The sequence below is a fragment of the Gadus chalcogrammus genome, chromosome 5 (genome assembly GCF_026213295.1).
Source record: "Gadus chalcogrammus isolate NIFS_2021 chromosome 5, NIFS_Gcha_1.0, whole genome shotgun sequence".
Taxonomy (NCBI): domain Eukaryota; kingdom Metazoa; phylum Chordata; class Actinopteri; order Gadiformes; family Gadidae; genus Gadus; species Gadus chalcogrammus.
Genome location: NC_079416.1, coordinates 7,240,285 through 7,258,437, shown reverse-complemented (window position 1 = coordinate 7,258,437; position 18,153 = coordinate 7,240,285). Strand labels below are relative to the sequence as shown.

At 45.0% G+C, this 18,153-nt stretch overlaps 1 protein-coding gene across 1 annotated transcript in view; it reads left to right on the top strand.

Moving 5' to 3' along the window:
• The window catches only part of alk (ALK receptor tyrosine kinase), a 343,107-nt gene extending 330,184 nt beyond the window's left edge, over positions 1 to 12,923 (top strand). Inside the window, exons 25-29 of the mRNA XM_056590947.1 lie at positions 4,478 to 4,570; positions 7,194 to 7,295; positions 8,435 to 8,569; positions 10,051 to 10,141; positions 10,642 to 12,923. Of these exons, the coding sequence (XP_056446922.1) occupies positions 4,478 to 4,570; positions 7,194 to 7,295; positions 8,435 to 8,569; positions 10,051 to 10,141; positions 10,642 to 11,784 (1,564 nt within the window). The 3' untranslated portion in view covers positions 11,785 to 12,923. The remainder of the gene's footprint in view (positions 1 to 4,477; positions 4,571 to 7,193; positions 7,296 to 8,434; positions 8,570 to 10,050; positions 10,142 to 10,641) is intronic.
• The last annotated feature ends 5,230 nt before the right edge of the window (positions 12,924 to 18,153 follow it).

Below are 18,153 nucleotides of genomic sequence, written 5' to 3'. Positions count from 1 at the left end.
ACCATTTAATATTCAATAAAATATAAACTGCTAAAAAATATTAAAGACAGCGTTTAAGTACAAAGCATGGAGCACTCTGGTTGTTTCATTGCTATGCTATTTTTTAATAAGGAATTTCCTTAGACATAAGGTTGTGTACAAGGTTTTAAAGATGGTTGGATATATATCTTATTTAGAGATGTTTTAAAGCAGTTTTGATGTTACACATCCTTCTTTTAAATGTCAATCTTTTGAAAACAGATGTATGACATTCAAACATCTTCCAAATATTGCTTAAAAAAGTAAGCAAAGTGGGAAAGGAATTGTAATCCATGGGGGTCAACAGGATTGAAGAGGTTCAAACCAGTGGACCAAAACAGCTTTTCAACCACATTCATCCCAGAGACATTACTTAATCCCTTTGTTTTTAGTACTTGTCTGCAATGCACTACAAAGCAAGCAGACGAGCCAGAGCTCTATTGCCCCGTCAAACACAGTGTGTATTACCGCATGCAATAACAAACCTAGCAGGCTTCAAAAATGGCATGACCTGCCACAGCGCAACACACGTAATTAGCCAGCGTTTAGTTACTGTTGCTAATGCAGCAATTGCATAGTGACGAAGATGGTCCGAAGGCTCATCCAGAACCCTCACAGGAGCCTCATGGTAAATTAAAACAAATGATAATCCCAGTTGCATAACTTCAAACCATAGCATCCCCTGGACTTGCAGATTAAAGGAGAGGCAGCATCCATCTTAACCATCCAAGGAACCGTCCACTGCCATTCCTGGGATTCTCCTAAGTGCCACAGATTGCTCAGCGAATAGCGAATTGATTTTCCTGCGTCCAAAAGAAAGACCAAAAAAAGAGGCAGAACATATGGGCTGATTGTAGCTACTGCCGTCCACAAGCTGGCGTAAAGACACCAGAGCTGGTGTTATGCCGGGCGCTGGCAGATGGAGCCCGGCCTGCCAGTCAGCAGTCTGAAACACTAACGTCAGTTGACAAATGACCTTTGAAGAAAAAAATTAAAGGAATAGTCCCATGAGCCGTGGAGATTGTCTGTAACTTTTCTCTCTCTCTCTCTCTCTCTCTCTCACTCTCACTCTCACTCTCACTCTCTGTCTCTCTCTCTTTCTCTTTCTCTTTTCTCTCTCTCCATCTGTCTCTCTCTCCCTCTCTCTCTCTCTCTCTTGACATTGAGCGTATATAACATGAGTCAGAAAACGTTAAGACACTCTCCTAAAAGACAATGTACCCTGTAAACTGAATTTCCTCTCTCTCCTTGCATTATGCCTCTGTATCTCTCTCGTCCTGATTTCCTGGTAGTACTCCAATGACCAATGGGGGCCAATTACAATCCTGTGGTGCCAAAGAGTCACCAAAGCCTGTCAGTGCGCCTTATGGGCCCTGTGTGGACTGGTTTAACATATCCGGGCTGGGGCTTTGATATTGAAAAATCAGTTGGGGGGCTTTCTATTTCTAAAACTTATACCTCCTGCCACTGCGGTGAATTCAGGAACTGTCTTAGGTGTTTGCATGGACGAGTGTGTGTCCTCTCTGTCTCCGAGTTGAGTGACAACATCATAAAGCACTTGGCTGTTCTCCCGTCCTGTGTTCCCAGGGATATGCTAACACTTCAAAGCGTGCCCTCCTGATTTTAAGCCTTGTGTCAACGGTTGACAGAGCGGGCTGCTTTGATGGCAGCCAGCAGGAGACGCTTTCTCAAGTTCCCTTTTCTCTTCTCTTTTCAACATAACAGATTTGAGGGAACATATTTTATGCAATCACTTGATTCAAAATCTTCCCTCGGTTATCCTGAAGAAGATCATCTGTTTTCAGGCGATCAATGTTGCCTTTTTTCAAACTGAGAGGTCTAGAAAGCGAGCTCCCTCTTTCGAAAACACATCAGATTGTATTTGACTAGGCCTCATAACACAATCATCAGCCCTGATTGTGCTGTGCTATGAGGCGTTTGTGCCGGTTATGCTCTGCTGTGTTCATCCACACGCGTTGTTCCGGGTGCGGCTGACCGTATAAAACCTTACCCAGCACTTCTTCCTCCCCAAATAGACATGCATCATCTTTTAGTATGTGCATTATATTTACACATATGCTGGGGAAGGCGGGGGCCTGACACCTCCCTCCGAGGTAAATTAGCATATAAACAAGGCAATACACAAGCTGGGGCTACGCAACACCAGCCCAGAAACAATTACCGGATCCATCGTTTCTTTATTGCGGATAATAAATGATTAAAGAGCGTGACATCTATCACGGGGTTCTCCTGATATGTGTTTAATGACACCGTGCCGCGCGTACTGTGCATGCAGGCGCCGTCGCGACCTTCCCTCGAGCTCTCGTAGGCTAGCTGACTCCAACGCTGGCTGCGTTTTCCACAACCAGCAACAAACGATTTGCATAGATCCTACCCTGCGGGTTTAATGAGGAGGACTTGGATTTTGCTACCCCCACAAGAGAGGAAATGGTAGCATATATATATATATACACGAATATGGTTTTGGTTATGGCGTTTGCTCCAAAATCCACATCAAACGTAAAAGGAAACAAGCTCCGCCCCTTTGTGCTCCTGTGATGACTTTAACTTTCAAAGGAACCTTCCCAGCCAGACTAAACGGCTGGCTTATCCGTCCATTACTTATTCCCCACAGCCTCGAGGATCACGCGTCGCGCGGTTTGGTGCGTTGCGTCCGGCTCCCCGGGTTCCCTGGCGCTCAGCGAGACCGCCGCATGCGGCGCCAGCGGCGTCGACACGCACTCCGAGATAATGAGCAATTAAATCCAAAGCATCGTCAACACGCCGTCGTCATAGAAACTTTGCGGAGAGGGGCTTCATCAAAGGAACATTTAAGAGCGTTGGCCTATTTTAAATGTGGCTCTTTTTTTTGGAATCTTCATATATTTATATATAAACGTGTAGAAAGAACTAGGCTAGCAGTGGGTCTTGGTGGACTGTTTCCAGCTGTACTCAACAGCCCTTGAGTTGTGTTGGGTCTGCTCTGGAGTGAGCTCAGTGGAGAGTGAGAGTGAAGACGCAAAAAATAAGAATCCACATCAGAAATCCCTGTGGAGGTTTATATTCCATGTCTCGGCTAATTGCTTTTTTTGTTGCTATTTTTAACTTTATTTATCACTTAACATGGCGTCACAGAAAGAGACTTTATCATCCCGGCAGGGGGGGGCGGGAGGGGGGGGAAGAAACTTTCCCGTTGTGATTTGATGGAAGACAAATGTCCTCCCAGGAACGCCTCTTCTTCCCTTTAGTGCTTTGTTTGAGGTGTAATGCATTCGCCGCCTCGGCAGCAGAATACAGATCGGAGCCACAATTGCTTTTTCCCAGACAGCAGTGGCGCCTGCCGTGTGAAAAATCGCTCTTTTCACAAAGAACGAGCAATCTCAAGGAATACCAAAAAATACCTATGTATTGAGGCATTTTGATCATCAGCCTTCACTCTACCATCTCCCTCTCCATCTGTCTCTGTCTCTGGGTCTCTCTGTCTCTCTCTCTCTCTTTCTCTTTTCTCTCTCTCTCTCTCTCCGTCTGTCTCTTTCTCTCTCTCTCTCTCTCTCTCTCTCTCTCTCTCTCTCTCTCTCTCTCTCTCTCTCTCTCTCTCTCTCTCACCCTCTCTCTCTCTCACCCTCTCTCTCTCTTTCTCTTTTCTCGCTCTCTCTCTCTCACTCACACCCTCTCTCTCTCTCTCACACCCTCTCTCTCTCTCTCTCTCTCTCTCTCTCACACCCTCTCTCTCTCACACCCTCTTGCTCTCTCTCCATCTCCTTTCTATCTTAACACAGCACACCCGCCCCACTGTATGGGGTCCGCTTGGTTCCATTCGGATATTTCTTTAGAAAGTGACTCATTGAAGCGGCGTAGGCAAGCGTGCGGGTTTGACTGGCTTGCCTCGGGGCAGCCACGCTGTTTGATTCCACTATTGATTCACAGGGGAGCCTATTCAAATGTCGCAAACACTCGGAAACTCCCGGAAAGACCTCCACTTGAGTATTTGCCTCATGATATTGTTGACAGTAGTGGCAGAGGTGTTTATGTTGTTGACTCTGAATCAGCTTCTTTAGAAAGCAGGATGGAGGTCCTGCTGAATGTACATAGTACAACATTAGCGACAAAGGACGGACAAGTCGATACCTTTTCATGTTTGTGACCTCTGATACATCGTAGACCTTGTTGGTTTAATTGCAAGGAAGGTATGACAAAGTTTAGCTTGAGCTAAGGATTATCTCTCATTGCAGTTTCCAACTGGATAAAACAATTTAGCAACACTTCTTGTCTTCAGTCATGAGGCCCGTTTTTTGGTAGGGTTATGTCCTGGGGTGTACATGGTCAATTAAATTAAATCAAAGGTAAAAAAAAAAAGATCTGACACTGGAGTGGATTATGCGCCCCCTTTAAGCATCTCAATGTTTTTTGTGAACAGCAGGCGATGCATATGTGTAACGATTCACCCCCATCCTTTCAGGGACATCGCCGCACGGAACTGCTTGCTGACCTGCAAGGGACTGGGAAGAGTGGCCAAGATCGGGGACTTTGGGATGGCCCGGGACATTTACAGGTGCGGTGAAAGCCTCGCTATGGAGCCCAACGGTGGATGGATAGGCAGCAGTTACTCACACACATCTGTTTTGTGATTCAATCATCGGGCTGAGACAGGGGTGTGTGCGGTATCTCATCTCTCCAGGGTGTGATACTGCTGCTATCTGTCCCTGCCTATTCCACGTCCACCCATCTCTAACCAGCATGAATGAACAGCCCACGAGACAATGGGACCAAGAGAATGGCTTTTATGTGGGGGGAAAGGGGAAGTTCATGAAAGTCCTTATCACCCCATTGCCTTCTTTCACGATACATATACCATATATACTGTTTGTGCGTGCACACACACACACACACACACACACACACACACACACACACACACACACACACACACACACACACACACACACACACACACACACACACACACACACACACACACACACACACAAACACACACACACAGCAACTAATTCACATGCCCAACCAACCTAAGTCACCTAACTCACCTGCATTCACCTCAGGTGACTGCTCATCTACGCAAAGACAAGCACAAACACATACACACACATGCATTTTATCGGTGTTAGCGAATGGGCGCTGCTGTGTTTAAGTCAGGTCTAATCCTAGGCTCGGGCCCCGGCCTGTTTGCACTGGCACCTGGCTGTGAGCGTGGTCCTAAACGTGGCGCATAAAGCCCATATGCATATAAAAAACGATTTATCCATCGATCGGACGGTTGTTTGTCTCGGGCCATGAAAACAGAGCAAAAATAAATAAATAATAAAATGAAATGGTTCTTTTGGGACTGTTCTACGCCTCGGGGAAAAGGCAACACAGTTCTGGGTGAGTGCTCAGTGTCAGACCTGAACGACTCTAAGAGCGGTTCTTGTTCAAAGTCAAATAGGAGAGAGTGGGCAGCCAGGTGTGTTTTGGGAAGCTGCCAGGCATTTCTGGCTTGTTTTTCTGTGTGTCACCTCCTGATTACTGTAAAGTGTTGTGCTCGACAGTCGATGATGAATGCTGGTTCCTGTCAGTGCTGTTTTAAGGGTAGCTTCCTTTTCAAAGGCTGAAAATTTCAGTGACGGCTTCGAGACAAGTTTCTCGCTTCTAGGTCCACTTAGCTCACTTCATGAAGCCCGTTTGCAACAAATTGATCTCTAATGAATTCATAAAGCATTTGGCAGCAGGCAAACATCTTGGCATCAACATTTGCCAGTTTTGCAACAAAACCAGATCATTTATTTTAATCCTGCCTGCGGTTGCGATGGCAATCATTGATGTTCTCGAGCTGTGTAGTAGCTAGTATAATCCTCCACACTCATCCATCATCATATGATCCCTCAACCTCAGATTATACTTTTTAGTTGTTCACCCATTCCCACTAATGGTGTATTGACATTTTACAGATTTCTGCTTCTGATTCCTCTCCTTTTGTAGGGCCCCGAATCCATGCAAACCGCTTCCAGGCACGCGTCTAATGCATTCAACAGATCGAACAGTCAAGTCCACCGTTTGATGTGTAGACACACAAAATATATACTATATAGTTAATATGTATGTCAGGGACGTATGTCTTGAGACATACTCTTATCGTGAGCAGCAACGCAGATTATCTTGCGCGTGAGAACCAGATACTTCTACCTCCTAGCTTAATAAAATAAAAGGCCTGTCAGCTGTGTTCACTGCTTTTTCCTCCTCCTTTTTAGATAAGGAATTCTACAAGCGTTTATGCTGAAATTTTGCGTTTAGTATAAAATCGTAACCAGTATATCAAGCGGGCGTGCCAGATAGAGCCATTATTTGCTCAATTGTGGTGTGTCTCTTTTTTCCTCTCACTCGGAGCCTCTACTTTTGAATGCTGCTGTTGTTGCCATGGCGACATGGCTGTGAACAGGCATTTGTCTTCTTTCTATCCTTCTTCACCTTATCTATTTTTCCTTATTGTTTTGTTGCTTTGTTTCTAAATCTGTCCCTTCCATCGATTTGTTTCCACCTCTCAATGTCACCCAGGTGTGTTAATGCCTCCAGGTCCCAAGGGGAGCTTTATTGCGGTGTGCCTGCCAATGTCTGCTGAGATATACCTACCTGCACACCTCTTGGGCAAATAAGGCCTTTAGTGAAAATATTGACGTATTTTAATCATTCTGAGGGTCCCAGTTGGTTACCAACTAGTTAGACTTTTTGCATAATTAGTGTTTTATAACGTAGAATGCGAAAAACTGCAGGCTAACTAGAAGTTGAGAAGCAGAAGTAACCGTTTGCAAAGAATGTAATAAACCCATGGGAAATTAAGTCCTATTTCCCTTGAAACTATATGCTTTTCCAATTGGAATTCCAATGGATTTTAACGTATCTAATTTTGCTTTGCGCTATAGTGCCACGATTTGGTCAGTTAATTTAAATATTTTGTAAAGTGTAGGCTGACATATTGGACAGTTTAATAGCACCGTTGTAAATTGTCAGTGATCTTTTCTGTAGAGGCTGTCCATCAGAGATTAAGCATTAGACATCTGTCACTGCTTGTTCAATTACCGTATGTGCATATGCACGCGTATAGAATATGTATGCATATGTATATCTGAACATGTGTGTGTGTGTGTGTGCGTGTGCGTGTGCGCGTGCATGTGTGCGTGCAGGGCCAGTTACTACAGGAAAGGAGGGCGTGCCATGCTTCCGGTGAAATGGATGCCACCGGAAGCCTTCATGGAGGGCATCTTCACCTCCAAGACCGACACATGGTGAGTCTGCCCATCTTACCTTTTCATTACTGGTATCTCGTTCACAAATGACCTTTGCACCACTGGTCTCACATTCACTACTTTCCTTTTCACTACTGGCCTTTGCCATCTTACCTTTTCACTATGAGACTTGTTCACGACTTCCCTTTTCACTGTGGGACTTGTTCACTACTTACCTTTTCACTGTGGGACTTGTTCATTACTTACCTTTTCACTATGGGACTTGTTCATTACTTACCTTTTCACTATGGGACTCGTGAACATCTTTACTTTTCACTACAGGTCCCTTTCACACCAAATTTTCTATTAAATGTCTTGTCTTGTAAATGTCTTTCAAATCTCACCTTTCAATACTGGTCTCTCTTTCCTTTTCACCACTGGTCTCTCTTTCCTGTTCACTTCGGGCCTCTGTTTCCCATCTTACATTTCAACTACAGGTCTCTTTCCTAATACCAGTCTCTATTTCCCATCTCACCTTTTCCCTAGTCTCTCTTTCCCACGGTCTCCTCTGGCTGCTGGTCTCTACCTACACGCCCTATCTTGTCCTCATCACTGTTTCTCTTTCCTGCCTATCCCCCTGGACGGGTCTCTGTCTGACGGGCTGGTCCTCATCAGCGTTCACATTGACCCCCGGGCCGCTCTCTTTGTTTCTCACATCGTCTCCCTATCTGTCTCACAGTGAGCGCCTGCATCTCTATTTTCAGCCCCGATGACTCTGATGGAAGTGTTTGCTGTTCACAAAGAGCAATGTGTTTTTCATTGTGTCTTGCTCCGTTTTAGATGAGCACGGTGATTAGGTACTCGCTGATCCGGTGTCTCCCTATTGTCCCATGAACATAAATGCCTCTCCAAAAATGTTTTGTTCAGAAATTGTCTTGTCAGTAGGGAGAAGCCGACTATTTATTGTTTTGCAGAAAACTAAATAAGAGTTGATTTTAAATGCTTTTCAAAATTCAGAATAAAATGTTTTACCTTCTAATGAAGAACGAACCACATCCGTCAAGAAAGAAAAAGATTGGAGGCATTTGGCTGCTGTTCAATTATTGTGTGTTCCATTTGTTGATCATTAAACCACCTGAGTGTTCAACATTGTCCACTTACCAGAGTAACTGTTCAGTCTCCCTCCATTTCCTCCTCAGGTCCTTTGGGGTCCTCCTGTGGGAGATCTTCTCCCTGGGTTACATGCCCTATCCCAGCCGTAGTAATCAGGAAGTCCTGGACTTCGTTACCAACGGGGGACGGATGGACCCTCCAAAGAACTGCCCTGGTCCAGTGTAAGTGAAGACCTGAACACATACACACATGCACAGACAGGTTGACACACACACACATCCACTATATTCGCTTTCCAAACTAAGAATTTGAGCATAAGGGTCCCATGTGGTCAAATCTGTCCTCATAAACTTTCCAATATGACAGATGCTCATTTATTTATGACAAATTCATCGAATGCCTGGCAGCCCTTTGCTGTGTATATAATATATATTTAATCAAAGTATAATCGCAGGAGGCTCTATATGTTTGTATGGCTGTTATTCAATCTTCCCAACACGCGTTCATTCGATCGACTTCACACCTGGCGGGTATATTTCTGAGGACCCAAGGAAGTGCATGGTTGAGTGTGAAGTCGTTCAGATGAATGGTTCCTGGAAAAAGCTACAAGTAGCAACGCAAGAGGCTGAGCAATCGGCTTGTTTCGAACAGGCATGTTTTGAACGGGCCCTGCACTATTCTAGATAAATAGAGATACTTATTACTTCTAAGTTTGAGCAAAACACAAAAAAATAAAAGTTCCTGTTGGTAAACTGCACGGGCCGGCGGCGCTACCCAGAAATGACATCATCGCGGCCCCGGGACGCTCTTTCTGCGCCGGTTTGTATCGTCGTGACACACACCTTTGAAATGTGCTGGCTCCGCGGGGGAACTGACGTCCGCAGCGACGTTACGGTGAAACAACGACCATAAATCCCCCGGCCCCCCCGACCGCCAGCTTCACGCACGGAGCACCACAGAGACTATAAATTCCGCTCAAATCTCCCTCTCGTCTCATCTCTCTCCGGGCATGGTTTCACACAGTGCGGTGCGCGCAGTATATTCGGCTCTGGCACCTTTGTGACTTTACCGGCTTACCGATGCAGTCCATTCCCCTGCAGTCCATTCCTGACGCACGCACACACGCTCCCTCCCTCCCCCCCCCCATGCTTCATGCTTGCTTATCATTTTACAAACTGCAAACGTACCCTGGCCCACTCCACCCCTTTTAGTGAACATGGACCCTCCACGCGTAGCTATTAGCACACAAAGGAATCACTTGTAATTGAAAAGGCATAAATAAATTGAAGAGGTCTGTTGAATGCATCACCATGCTTTGTTTGCCATGTTTTCCACTCGCAGTCTAATTCTCAGAGGAAAGCTCTCCACCCTGTTGGAGGCCGCTGTTAATTTCCCCCAGCAAGCGATGGAAACAAGCTAATAAACATACCTTTTTAGTTCTAAAGAGGGGATTGGAGACTTTAATTAGTGCAAGCATATACCACTGGGGGATGTTATATTTATTGTATTATGTTTAATTGAACTGTTCTGTTTGTTTGTTTGCGTGCGTGCGTGCGTGCGTGCGTGCGTGCGTGCGTGCGTGCGTGCGTGCGTGCGTGCGTGCGTGCGTGCGTGCGTGCGTGCGTGCGTGCGTGCGTGCGCGTGTGTGTGTGTGTGTGTGTGTGTGTGCGTGTGTGTGTGTCTGTGTGTGTGTGTGTCCTAGGTACCGCATCATGACCCAGAGCTGGCAGCACCAGCCTGAGGACAGGCCCAACTTCTCCACCATCCTGGAGAGGATCGACTACTGCCTACAGGTAACCTGAGCGAGGCCTGATGCTTGTGTAAAACAGGCTCCCTTGAATCAGAGTTAACGTGCCATGAACGTGTGTACGAGTGTTCTGACCTGCTCCGGGTCGGGCCTTCCTCCTGTTGACAGGACACCAGGTCACTTTGGCCCTCAGACGAGTGCTCTGATGTTCGTCTTTTGAAGTAGTAATGCCAAGGCTCCAGGTCATAAATTTGTGTTTACAGATTTTTACTTGCCCTATGTTCCTCTTCTACCGCATCTATTTGCTCCATTAAAAAAGATCAAAACTCCAAAGTTTGTGAAGCATTAAAACGCACTATTCCAAGCCGTCCAGGGCATTTCGCTCTTTAATTTGCACCGGAGTGATGAAGCTATAGCTTTAACTACAACCGATACCACTGGAGGCTGCTCATAGGAAAACCTGCAGGTTTAAACAGATTCAAAGTAGTCCGATACTTAGTGGTTGTTTTGTTGGTCAAATCTGTGGGTCCGCCTCCCCCCTCCCAGGACCCTGACGTGGTGACCACGCCCTTGCCGGTGGAGTACGGCCCGATGATGGAGGAGGAGGAGCAGGCGGCAGCCAATCCCGACGACGCCTCGGTGCCGGCCATCCTGGTGGTCGGTCCGACCCCGGACGGCCACAGCGGAGGAGGCCAGCCTCCCCCCCCCTCCTACCCCGGGGAGGAGACCCGGAGGGGGGGAGGCGCAGGTGGAGGGGACGTAGCCGGCCCTGGTACTCCCGACGCCAAAGCTCAGCTGGCTGCCCAGCAACCCTCGCTGTGCCTGCGGCAGCACCAGCACCAGATCCTGCAGCCCTCCTCTGCCGCCACCACCACCACCGCCGCCTCCACCTCCTCCTCCGCCTCCTCCACCTCCTCTTCCTCCGCCGCCGCCGCCCAGCCCGTCTGCGAGGGCGGCCACGTCAACCTGGCCTTCGCCCAGGGCCAGCTGCCACAAGAGAAGGACCGCAACGGCAAGCCCAGCAGCCTGTGGAACCCCACCTACGGCTCCTGGTTCCTGCAGCAGCAGCAGAGGAAGCAGCAGCAGCAGCAGCAGCAGCAGCAGAGGCAGGGCTTCATGGGGGGCGGCGGGGGCAGCAGGGTGCCGGGGGAGGGCCAGGAGCAGGTGGGGCGGACGGTGGCGGAGGCGGCTGGCGCCCTGGGGCTCCAGCATCAACACAAGCAGTTCCAGCACCAACTCCAACTGCAGCAGCAGCAGCAGCAGCAGCAGCAGCAGCAGCATCAGCTCCAGATGCTTCACCACCACCACCACCAGCAGCAGCAGCAGCAACAGCAGGGGATGTGCAGACCCCTGCTGCCCCCACCCCCTCCCCCTGCCTCCCAGTCGCCCCTGCTCCTCGACTCGGCCGGTCTCCACCAGGTGCCCCTCTACAGACTGCGGCGCTTCCCCTGCGGGAACATCGGCTACGGCTTCCAGGAGCAGGGGGTGCCCTTGGAGACGGCCAACCCCCCCCCGACGTTGCTCCAGCCCCCGGCCCCGTCGGCGGGCAGCATCACCACCACCACCTCCTCCTCCACACTGGGTCGCTCAAGCATGTCGGAGGACAGCCGCCCGCTGCTGGTAACCATGGGGACGGTGCAAGACCCCAGGCTGCCGAGGATGGAGGGGCACAATGCCACCGTGCTTTAGCCTGATTGGTCACCTTGTTTTTTTTTTAGTACTCTCAACAAAATGGCCCCTGTATGGAAGCACAGAAGGGACCGCACAGTCAGGATGGAAACACAAACCTTTTGGAATGTAAACCAAATGTAGCATTGCTCTGAAGCCACAGACTGCGGTGGGTTTTTACAGTGAACTCACCTAAACATTGTCACAAATGATTTACCGTACATTGATCCCACGTTATTGGTTTAGCTAGCTAGGGTTAACCGCCAGCTGTGACGCCAGATGTAAATGGCTTTTAAACGTTTAGCTTACATTCCAGAAAGTGTTCATACACAACTCCCCCCACCATTCCACTCGACGGGTTGCTTTGGAGCAACGGAAACCTGGGCTGAGCTAAGCCTCATATGTGGCCCTTGCTCTGTGATACACCATCACGGATGGCCGCAGTACACGGTGTCCTTTGATTCTTTTAAATCCACTTTGTCGGTTGTTCATGTTCATGTTTACAAGGTCAGCGCTCCAAACAAGGTTGGGCTCTTTGCCCTTACATGCTCCTCAGGCATGAGCGTAAGAGACGTAAACATCAGACGACGAAGCAACACCATAATTTGAAAGGACATTTGTGCCAGTACTCAAGGTAATGATAAATAAAAATAAAGGTTTTCTAAAGGCCAATTCAGAGGAACATATGGGGCTGAGCTCACCCAAGCTTGGGAGACATTTGAAGGTAGTTATGCTGCAAAGGTCTATTACTTGGATATGGACGTGAGAATAACCCATACTTTGAAATGTGTACTTGTGCAACAAATTCACATGTGTTTAAATTTACAAACAAAATAGTTGTATACACGTGGATCATTACCTATTGAACGATATATACTTTATCTTCATTCTTGTTCTTCAGTTTCACACTTAGTATTTCTGGAGTGACCAATTAAGCAATTATGCATAGATACATATTTTTAGTTGTAGTGAAAGTGAAATAAATGATTATACGATTATTTGTTCAGGTCTAAAACCACACATTTTTTACTTATGCCGAAGACTTTAAATTTAAAACACAGGTGTGTGAATGTTGTAATGTACACATTTCAAAATTTGAGGTTGGATATTTTTCTACAACTTTGCACATCCTATTCTACAAGTACACAAGCATAGTAGGTGACGACAATACATTTTCATACTGACCCCCCCCCCCCATTCACTGATGGATGCTAAAGCACATCAAAGTACTGAAAAACACTAGGAAAAGCGAATGATGCAGAGTACAGCATAGTTTTAAGAGTAAAAAATGTTATTTTTTTAGCTCTGAATGGACTAAGAATGCGTGAGACGATGCCGTGGAATGCGTGAAAGGAAAGGCGGCAGTGGCAAAGAAAGACACGGGGAGCTCTCCACTACATCTCCCAGACTCATGTGTTAATGGACTGCTGCGGATGTCCTGTTTTGTCCTTTGTGTGACCACGGATGGGCAGGATGCTATTTTGACTTGTTCGGAGAGGCGAGATTGGCCTAAGCACTTGCTATGCCCGCCAGCAGCAAAATGCGCCAGTCTGTTCCCAAGGCAAAGCCCCTTACATTGTCCCTAATCCAGTTCCCTGTGGATTTCACATTATATCGCATAACACCTTGCCATCCGACTACTTTTCAAAGCATACCAATGCATTGGACACTGATACCAGAGACATTTTTTATGGAAACAATAACAAGAAAAAAAAAAGATGGGGAAATGTGTGTTGATGTTCACTAGCCTGCTCGTTAATTTATTCATTAGTTTATTTATTTGGAAAAAGGCCCTATTAATAATTCATGAATCTGCTACTCTAGGTCTAAAACAAATTCACTTTACATAAGCTTGTCATTTAGGCCCCTTAACTGAATATATATATTATTTTTTTTTGTTCTTTTGTAACAAAGGAAAACAAATTAAAGGCGGGTAAATAGGTCATAAATAATACAGCACATAGAATGTCAGAAGCATTATGGAAACATTCTGTAATACACTATGAGGATTCAATTTGTGGATATGTAAGATATTCAATAAATATCAAAAGTCAATTAGGATCAAAAGCTGTAAGAGATTTTAAAAAAAAGTACCTGGAACAATATGCTTGAGTAGGTTTGCATCAACATTAATTAACATTTATTTACAGTTCAAACACAGACGTTAAAGTCAAAACACTTATTTAACCGTTGTTTTCAACTTTTAATCATTATTTTTACAAAAAAATGTAATAAAAGGACAAAAAAATACAAAAACAAAGACAACAAAAGATTTGGGATATGGTCTATTTCACATATTTTGGAACCAGAGAAGTATTGGGTATAACCGAATAAATTGTTAACTTTAAATTGCTTCTTTTTACAAATGCTACGCAAGCGCCACGTGTTCCTTGAATTGCATATTGTTTTCATTATCCTGAACAAAGAATGACTGTTTTGAAACTACAAAAGTATCACAGACATTGAGCATTGAAACACAAACTATGAACTGCTTTTGTTACCGCCTTCTTCTGCCATGCCCTCTCGTCATACATTTCCACACCACATGGTTTCTGTGTTACAAGACATCTATTTTTTTTTACTTGCACAACAACTATCCGTTTGTGCTTCATGACGTGTGTGTGTGTGTGTGTGTGTGTGTGTGTGTGTGTGTGTGTGTGTGTGTGTGTGTGTGTGTGTGTGTGTGTGTGTGTGTGTGTGTGTGTGTGTGTGTGTGTGTGTGTGTGTGTGTGTGTGTGCCGTCTTCTCTGGTAAGGCATCACCTGCTTTTCAAACTTCACTTCAGATGCAAGTTTTTCATGCACAAAAACAAATGATAACGCTCATGGACCGATTGGTGAACAGTTAATGGTCGGTCCAGTCGTCCCCACAATTTTGAGATTAATAAAAAAGGATAACAAACCGCGTTCTTCTGCACCGATGTTACATGCATAATGATGTGCTCTCCTTCACAGCTCACCTCCATTGTTTTGTGTAACAAACAAAAAAAATGAACAAATTGATCCGAAACTGTAAAAAAAAAAGTTGTTGTAATTAAGAAGTATTGTACTATGACTCTGGTAAAAGCTGTAATTTGCCCTACAGAAGACATTCGCGAAAATGAATAAATTACTATATAAAGACTAGATTGTCCAACATTACATAACATTTACAGTGGCGACTGGTCATCAGGGGCAAGTGGGGCTCGGCCCCACCTACTCTCACAAGAAAAAAATAAAAGAAAATGAAAATGAAAAAAAATATATATATAGAAAGTATAATATATATATATATATATATATATATATATATATATATTAGAGCTGTCAGTTAAACGCGTTATTAACGGCGTTAACGCAAACCAAATTTAACGGCGTTAAAAAAATTATCGCGCGATTAACGCAATTATTTTATTTAAAAAAATAAAAAAAAAACATTTTTTTTTTTTTCTTTGGCTCAAAACAAAGAAGCAGTAACCTGACTGCTATGTTCAAATGACATTTGTTCAAAGCAGTCGTTTAATGGCTCTTTTTTTGTATCGTCCTGTTTTGATCAGTATATGCCAATGTTGTTATCAATAAAAAATCATTTGCCCAAGGCAAGCCGATGCACTTCACCATGTTGATAAGAGAATTAAAATGAGAAGAATTATGGGACAAAAAATCAAGGGATATATAGCATATAAAAATAATTTGTGATTAATCGCGATTAATCATAGTTAACTATGACATTAATGCGATTAATCACGATTAAATATTTTAATCGCTTGACAGCTCTAATATATATATATATATATATATATATAGACTAACTCATATATAGACGAACTCAGCCGGAAGAAGCAAGCCAGGGTCGACTAAAAATTAAATAAAAGCGCCAAACTTTTATTTTACAGTACTTTCTGGGGAGATTATTATTTTTTTTCTATAAAAAATAATCTCCCCAGAAAGTACTGTAAAATAAAAGTTTGGCGCTTTTATTTAATTTTTAGTCGACCCTGGCTTGCTTCTTCCGGCTGAGTTCGTCTGGAGGGGCAAGAGGGGCTCTAGCCCCGAGAAGGGTCCAGCTGCAGGCTTGGGCGTTTCCGTCATGACACAAGAACGCCCTTTAGGCGTTCCTGGTAGCGTTTCATCGACCAATCACGAGGTGTTTCGAAAGGCATACTGGGTTTTCGCAAGGCATACTGCGAAGCACAGTCGCAAGGCATACTATGCTTTCCTTCCTTAACGGCAATTTTACCTCTCCCGTTAGATTTAGCAATCATGGAGCCCCCACTTGGCTAACGTTAGTTCTATGCTACCCGTACTTGAAACTGCTGTTTGAGAAAATCTAACTAGCGAATGTTCCGGAAGTTGACAGCCGTGCGAAGAAGAAGGGGTTCGGTGTTGACGGTGAAAATTAGGCCGGTTTATAGCAGAGTTTCCGTTGTCCGTTATTACCGGTCATTGACCGGAAAAAAATGAGAAGGACCGACAATTCTAAATGTCCCCGGTCAGAATGACCAGTGGCGACTGGTCATTCAACCCGGTATCACGCGATTTCGTGCTCATGCGCACAAACGTTAATCTGTGCGCATCGTGTCCCAGAACACGATTGTCAGACTTTTTTAGTGCTGCACGGAACGAAATGTAAACCAATGCATTCTGAATGGGAGCGTTCTCCGACAATTAACGTTGTTTTTGAGGAGGTCTGCTTACAAATCAGAAATGTTGACATATATATAACTAGATAATAATATATACAGATATATAACTAGAGGGTGCACTGTATTATCTGCGCTCACCCCTTCTGAAGCTTCTCTCTCTCTCGCTCTCTCTCTCTGTCCCTCCCTTTCTCTCTTTCTCTCTCTCGTTTCGTTTTGTGGAGCACGTCAATTGTCGGAGAACGCTCCCATTCAGAATGCATTGGTTTACACTTCGTTCTGTGTAGCACTAAAAAAGTCGGACAATCGTAATCTGGGACACGATTAAATAGATTAATAACGTTTGCGCGCATGAGCACGAAATCGCGTGATACCGGGTTGGTTCATTAGGGGCAAGTCGCTACTCTCTCAAGAAGAAAAGAAAATGAAAATGAAAAAAAATATATAAAAAATATAATATATATATATATAAAAAAAATAATAATCTCCCCAGAAAGTACTATAAAATGACAAGTTCTGAGCTTTTATTTAATTTTTAGTCGACCCTGGCTTGCTTCTTCCGGCTGAGTTCATCTGGAGGTGCAAGAGGGGCTCTAGCCCCACCAGCCCAATGCAATGTGTATTGGACTGGAAACATTGAAATGCGCATGCTCAGAGTGTTTCTCTGTTGAAGTGAACGGAGTGTGGACTTGGGACCGTTCAATATCCCAGGATGCATTTCGCATTCCTGTTTTAAAATATCAGTGTGTAAGCTATAAAATAGGCTATATAGGAACATTTTAAAAGTATAACAAAGATGGAGGCCTATTCAACATATTTGCATACTATTATTTTAAAATGAAAGAGGGATTTTGTTTTAGATAATTTGTTTATTGTATAAGTCGCTGATCGAGGAAACCCATCGCAACGGAAATCCCGGTCGGATCCATCTGATTGTGTGTGTGTGTTTCTATTCTATTCTATTCTATTCTATACAGTGTTACCCTTTACGTTTCATTTGTTAAAGACGACAGTGTTACCCCTTATATTTTATTTGACAAGGACAATTATTTATTTATTTTTCAAATATGTTTTTTTTCATGACGACCAATAAAAAACGACAGTGTTATCCCTTATGGGTTTTTTCATGACGACCAAAGAAAAACGACAGTGTTATCCCTTATGGTACGGCCACACCAACCGCGTTGCTCGCGTTAGGGGCGTTGAAAAACGGCATTTTTGCATAGGGAACCATTGGTCTAGGCGCGGTACACGCGTTGAAGCGTTGAAGCGTTGGGGGCGTTAGGCGCGGCAGTTGCACGTAATTACGCACGTAAACGCAGTAACGCGCCCAACGCACCAACGCCCGGAGTTCAGAAAATTTAACTTTCAACGCTCCAACGCGTGACGCTTAGCCGCGGTAGCCAATCAGCGTGGAGCTTGACCAGACGTCACTGGCAGAGAGTAGTGAGCTTGCACAGAAGCATACGGCCGACATCTTTCTTTTTTCTTCTGGGTGGAAATAGTAACATAGTTACGCCATTAAATGCGTTTATGGAAACATTTCTAGCGAGAAATGTGCATTTTACTTTCATAATGTTCGCTCGGTGAATGTGAAGGATGTTTGGTTTGATAGTTATGACGAAGAGGGAACGCTCCGTTCACTTGCATGGACATGGACTCGTCTAGCTGCGTTGGCGTGTTGACGCGTTGGAAGCGTTGAACCACCACACACTGGTCAAGCGTCAGGTTAGGCGCGGTACTCGCATTGTCCAACGCGAGTAACGCGG